The following is a 6,587-nucleotide window of genomic DNA, read 5'->3' as shown; positions in this document are numbered from 1 at the left end:
ACTGGATACGCGAGACGATTGATCAACAACTGTTGAGACTAGTGAAGATCAACACAAAGGAGAATCCATCAGACATGCTGACCAAGGTGGTACCGAGAGAAGTTCGAATTGTGCAAAGAACTTGTCGGCATACATTCAAACTAAAAAGCCAGTGTACCCTCCTTCAGGTGTATGGGACTGGAAGGGGAGATTTGTTGGGTCCATCCCATAATTTGAGGAAGGAAACATCTCCCTCATTTTAAGGAAGAAAACAAAGAAGAAAACATTTCCCCTGTTTTGAGGAAGAAAACATATTCCTTGTTTTAAGGAAGAAAACATCTTCCTTGTATTTGACAAATTGTCAAGTGCTTGCTTGAGTCACAAATGACATCAATAGGTTCATTTCATCCCTATAAATAGGGAAGCCTTCCATCATTTGTTGACACACCAAAATATCAAACATTAGATCATCACAGCACAACCAAGAAGAGTTGTGTAATATCCTTGAAAGATTTGTGAGGTTTTTTTTTTAGAGTTTTTTTTTAGAGCTTGTATGTCTCTTCTTTCTATTCTTGAAAGTAATAGAAGTATTTTTCTCTCATATTAGCTCGATACTATAATCCCCCAACAAAAACGGCTATACATGCACTTCGTCCAGTTTCACTTGGTTTTAAAACAGTAAATGTAGTTTGATATTTAGATAATGTAACACAGTAACAGCATAAAAGACTTTTAAATTGTCACTTACTGATGCTACATCAAATTACTAATGAAGGAAACAATGATATCGAACATGCTTTTTTTTGCTTTGTTTTATGCTTCATAGTACAATCAAAATAAAATAGCTTGACATTTAAAACATCCTCCAACAAATATTAAAAATTATTTGTCACGAGGGAATTAACTTCTAGTTTTCTAAAATAATTCTTGAATGATCCTACAATCAAGAATAGAACTTGTAAGACGTGGCTCTCAGTATGATATGCCTCAAGCCACCAATGGGAGCTAAAATCGTCAGAAGAACACCAAGTATGATGCATATCTGCGTAAAACGAAAAAGACAAAATAATAAGTATTAAATATAAGACCAATAAATTTTATCAATTATTTGAAAGAGTTTGCCAATTTTTTGTAACATACCCAATTTGTGAACCAAGACAACCCATATCTTTTAGGTTTGTAGATTTTAAGCCAAATGATACAAGGAAGCTACAACAACAGAGAAAAGGCATGTTAATATTTGAGATATTTCGTTGATCTCTATAGTCCATCACAAATGTTATTTTCATTATATGATATTCTTTAAAAGATTCGTACAAAAGAACATATGAAATCTGTAAAAATAACATGAGATCTTTGACTTACAAAGTAGGTTATTGGAGCAAATGCAAATCCTCCAAAGAAACTGAGTAGCCCATGGAAGAATGGGAATGTCATTCCAAGGAACATTGTCAAGGCTGTGCAAGTAGATAAAATAAGAAAATCATAAGCGATGAATTTAATTTATTGAGCAAATCAACATAAAATTAAAATGGTGGAATGGTGACATACCAACATAAGTAGTCCGAACAATACACCGTAGAGATGTACTTGGAGTGAAGTTTCTTTGCTTAACCAAGTAAGATTCGAGCATGTCAAACACACCCATCGCAAATATCTGAAAACATCAAGCAAATAAAATCAAAACAATTAGTATAATTTATTTAACCTAGAAAGATACCATTGTGCTTAAATTTTGGACCATATATCTTGATGTTTGAATTAGACGCACATCACAAAGTTCAAATTTCACCATGGACCAAAAATAAGTGATAAAAAGAATCGAGGGGCGAGTTCATTTTTCACTAGCAAGTCTAAAATCATTACAGATCCTCGAACATTTCTCAATTGTCACAGTAAAAAAATAAATAAAACAACAAGGGTACGTACCACCAAGGAGTTTAGTGAAACATATAAAATCCCTTTACCCTAAATCAAAACTCTTGGGTACGAGCCCTAAGAATAAAAAAACTCCTGGTAATTGCAATGAGCATTTCTCTTTTTAGTGGTCCCGATTAGTCGGATCAATGAGCTAAGTGCTGAATAATAAAAGAAAAGTAAGGATAATCGATGAAGTTTGACCTGATAGCTTCCAATAACATGAATGACGACGCCTGCATTAGCCATGCAAATAAGCCAACGAGGTTTCTGTAAAGAGATCAAGATGTTGTCCGCTACAGTATTTCCAAAAGCTGCATAGCCAAGAAATGCCACTGGAAAGTAACACACAAGCACAATAATATAAGCAAGAATAACTCCTCTCCACATAGGTATTTTGGATGGTCTTTCAGGAGTAGAAGGCATAGTTGCCTGAATTTCCAAGACAACACTATGACCAGCATATGCAAAAGCAACTTCTCCCAAAGCAGCAAAAAAACCAAACATTCTCCCTATACTTGTTGAAGCCCTTGGACTGTAATCAACATCTGGGGTTATTCCCTTGTGTACTGATGCTCCCCAACCTATGAGTGAATAACTGCACAATGAAAACAAAAAAAAAAAAAACGATTAATCTCTCTCAATAGTGTACTTAATACTAGTACCACAAAGAGCCTCCTTCTTTTGTATTATTTGCTAAATAGATAATACATATATGATCAAATTCACATGTTATTAAGGGCAGCTTAGAGAATTGCTAATTCAAATTAAAATGTATAATGATATGAAAATAAGATAATTCTCCTAAAGGAGACTTGCAACCTATCGAAGAAAAAAAAGACAATCAATCTATAACGAGGTAATATATTCTTCGAGAGAAGATTTAACTTATATAAACAGATCATGTAAAAGATGAATTATACTACTTCTAGTTTACCATATTGTAACAGGTAATGTACCTTATTTTCATATTACTAGCCTTACTATAAACACTTACATGTAATTAGTAAAAACTCTTTTACTGCTAGATATTTTGTGGGAATAAATTAAATCGTTATTTCTTTACTATATTGTCATGAACAACATTAATTAACCTATAAAAAGAATATTTATAATTTTATATATATGGAAAGTGCAAAGAATTACTATGCTATCACCGTACGTTTAACTTATTATAGAAGGTAATCAGTCATACTTAATTTTCACACTATTAATTTAACTTTTTTCAACATTTACATTAGTTAAATTACCTGATAGTGTAAAAAATATCACCACAATACAAAAATCAAACTTAAAAGAAGAGTCAATTACCCGAGAGACATGATGGCAGCAACGAAGGAGACACAAGTGATGGCGTTGAAATTGGGGCAATGGCAAAGGATGAACTGAGTAGAACTAAATATCGCGATGAAATATGTGAGCTTCAAAGGCCTGCAACTAGGACAAGCAGTATTATAAACCTTCTGTAGACATGTGCCACCAGTGACCATGTACACTATGTTTGATCCAACTTCCACTATGAGTTGCTGAGGAACCACAATCCACAGCCCAACCTTTTCACCAAAAGCCGCCTGGCCCAACTCGTGGTACCTATCAAGTCTTTTTCCTGGTATCATCTCATGCATCTCCACCATTTGCCATAAGGTGTACAATGTTATTATCCATGATAGTATCAAGACTACGGCTCCAGGACCCCTGCCATAAAAAATATAGTATATATGAAATTAGTTAATACTCCACTTAAGAAAAGTATTTACATAGTAATTATGTAGTAATAGTAGTATAGTGAAAAAAATATTGGTATGCACTAGGAAGAAACAGATCAGTAAACAAACAAGTAAATATAAGAGTCAAAACAAAAATGCTTGATTTGAACTCTCACATCAAATCAAATACACTATATATACATATGTATGTTGTCCGATTATTAGTGTGTGTATATATATATATATATATATATATATATAGAGAGAGAGAGAGAGAGAGAGAGAGAGAGAGAGAGAGAGAGAGAGGACTAATAATCCTTCCATGAAAATGAAACAATTCGAACTCTCATAATACGTGAGTTAAAGTGTTATACATGCAGCCTTGAAAGATTTACTTTTCATGTATAAAGAAGTAATTAACTGCATGCATCGACATAGTAATCAAAATCAAATTTAAGAGCTGTTGTCTTTGATTGATGATTAGTACAATGGGATTTTAGTACATATATATGCATATATTTTGAATTGAAAAATTCATAGTAAGCATAATTCAAGTAAAAAATAATTAATTAAACTAATGCAGAATACCTGTCATAGATCTGTTTTAGTAAAGAGGTAGAAAAAATACATACCAGCCCAATTGAGACATGGCATAAGGGAGGCCAAGAACACCGGCACCAACCATAGCCGTGACATTGTGAAAAGCCGAATAGTACCACTTTGCATTCCTTGATGATGTGATCGGTAGCCAATCGTTAATATCCTTATTGTTCCCCTCTGATCTTGCTCCTCTCTTTTTCGTCTCCTCTTCCGACATCTTAATCTAGATCTCTTTTCCTTTTTCTCAATCTCAGTTTTCTGAATACTAGTTCCTTGTTAGCAAATTGAGGATTATGGAATAATGAAGTACATATATATAGAGACTATGGTATGTTTGGAAGTGAGATAAATCTGGAAAATTAGTGATAAATTTAGAAAATCAATTTTTCCTAATTAATCATATTATGAGTAATTTTTGATAAATTCAATATTGGTAGCAGGTAAGAGTATTTTAGTATTGAACTTATCAGCTATTGTGCAGATATGGTGAAAGGTTGTTACAGTCTTGTTACAGTCAAGTTTCTTTTCCTCCAAAAATATAGGCACACATTTCCCAAAAATATAGAGACAAATTGTGGTTACTTGATTCAACCAGATAGCCCGAATATTGTGGTAATTGATTTAAAGTTGAACCAACTCCATTAAAATTTATTTTAATAACTTCTAATCATTTAAAAAACACTAAAATACTACAAATCACAGACGAATTATATAGAAGATCAATATGTTTCATCTAAGGAGACAATTCACAATAATTTTCAAGTTTATGAAACAGTCAGATTGAAACGTAATTATTTGAGGAATCAAAAATAAATTTTACCTATCTCATTTTGAAACAAGTTGTGTCAAGTAAGGGTGTACATGGACCGGGTTAGTTCGGATTTTTTAAACACCAAACCAAACCAATTGCGTCGGGTTTTTAAATTTATACACCAAACCAAACCAATAAAATTCGGGTTTTTCAACCTCGGGTTGTCTCGGGTTATTCGGTTTTCTCGGGTTTTTCGGGTTTTTTTCCGGAATAGTCTTGATACAATACATATAACTTTTACTTCAAATATTTCTATCCTAGTAAGATACAACTACATAATTAAGGTGTTTCTTAAGAAAATAACACAAAATATGAGAAGAGTGATGACATTGTATTAAAATATTCAACAAAAACTAATAAAATCAATTAAAATAAATATTGTTAATTAACAAGCCATAAAGAAAATGACCATAATCTAAAAATACTAAGTCATGCTAAAATAAGCACGGCTAATAAGTATTAATTACATGACAAAGAAAAAAAAAAACTTAAGTTATGTATTTTCACTCTCTAAACTAATTATGCAAAACTAAAGAATAAATATTCAACATTATTGTCATTCCTAGCGGTAAGTTGAATTTCTTTTGTTAGCGTTAGTGTTGAGCTGGTTTTGGTTTGAGCTTTATTTGAGTTACAAATATCCATAGGATATAAAACTTATTGACATTCAAAATTCTAAGTTCAAGCTTGAATAATATGATAATAGATAAAAAAAAACTACGAAAAAATAAAAGAAATATTTATAAATTCCATTACAAATAAATATTTTTATGTATAAAATATTTTAAAAATTGAATATATGTAATATCGGGTTGGTTTGGTTCGGTTTGACTATTTTTAGTTAAAAGCAAACCAAACCAATTATGATCGGGTTTTTTTTCTCAACACCAAACCAAGTCAAACCAAACCACTAGTCGGGTTTTTTTCTCGGTTTGACTCGATTTGTCGGTTTGATGCGGTTTGTCGGTTTACTTTGTACACCCCTAATGTCAAGTCTTCATGACCCGCTTAAAGGTAAGGCCACTAAAGCTTCTGCTTTAGGCCCTAAGACTCAGAGGCTCCAAAATAATGTTATTACTATAAATAACTAGTAAATGCACATATCAAATGTTAATGTGAGAATTTGAGTGGATCTCTATACGTCTTATAGTTTATAGTTATAGTATTCCTACAAGGGATAAAACTTTTAAGTTCACAAGAAACAACCGTTAGCAATATTTATTTATATCGGTAAGGTTGTTTCAGATTAACAAAATGTTAGTTATTTGTTTTAATACACTTCATTGGTTCTTATTACCAGATATGAAGATTTTGGCAACTTAATTCAAAATTCGAAAATATTAGAAAAACTCAATTGTATTATAACTTAAAGACATGTAACGGAAATAAAAAGAAGTGGAAGTAAATAAGTGGGATGTAGAACTTTAATATGAAATGAATAAAAATACTTTGTAAAAGTTGTTGTAACAAACTTGTCCACATTCTTCTCTCAGATCTTTGAAGATTTCTATGGTAAAAGAATTTGTTTAGAGATTTTCTTTGGTGTTGATATAATTTAATAATTCTTTTTATAA

General features: G+C 31.8%; 1 protein-coding gene across 1 annotated transcript; it reads right to left on the bottom strand.

Annotated features, from left to right (window-relative positions):
• Positions 1–771: 771 nt before the first annotated feature.
• LOC132617788 (lysine histidine transporter 2-like) lies at positions 772–4,455 on the bottom strand. Its single transcript, XM_060332862.1, has 7 exons — positions 4,235–4,455; positions 3,208–3,591; positions 2,101–2,494; positions 1,531–1,636; positions 1,345–1,436; positions 1,120–1,188; positions 772–1,021 (listed from the first exon to the last, which is right to left on the bottom strand). Exons 1-7 carry the CDS (start codon positions 4,417–4,419, stop codon positions 923–925), a joined length of 1,329 nt encoding a protein of 442 aa, XP_060188845.1. The 5' UTR covers positions 4,420–4,455; the 3' UTR covers positions 772–922.
• Between the last annotated feature and the right edge of the window lie 2,132 nt (positions 4,456–6,587).

The sequence above is a fragment of the Lycium barbarum genome, chromosome 11 (assembly GCF_019175385.1).
Source record: "Lycium barbarum isolate Lr01 chromosome 11, ASM1917538v2, whole genome shotgun sequence".
NCBI lineage: Eukaryota > Viridiplantae > Streptophyta > Magnoliopsida > Solanales > Solanaceae > Lycium > Lycium barbarum.
Note: the sequence above shows the minus strand (reverse complement) of the source record. Positions and strands in the feature narration are given on the sequence as shown.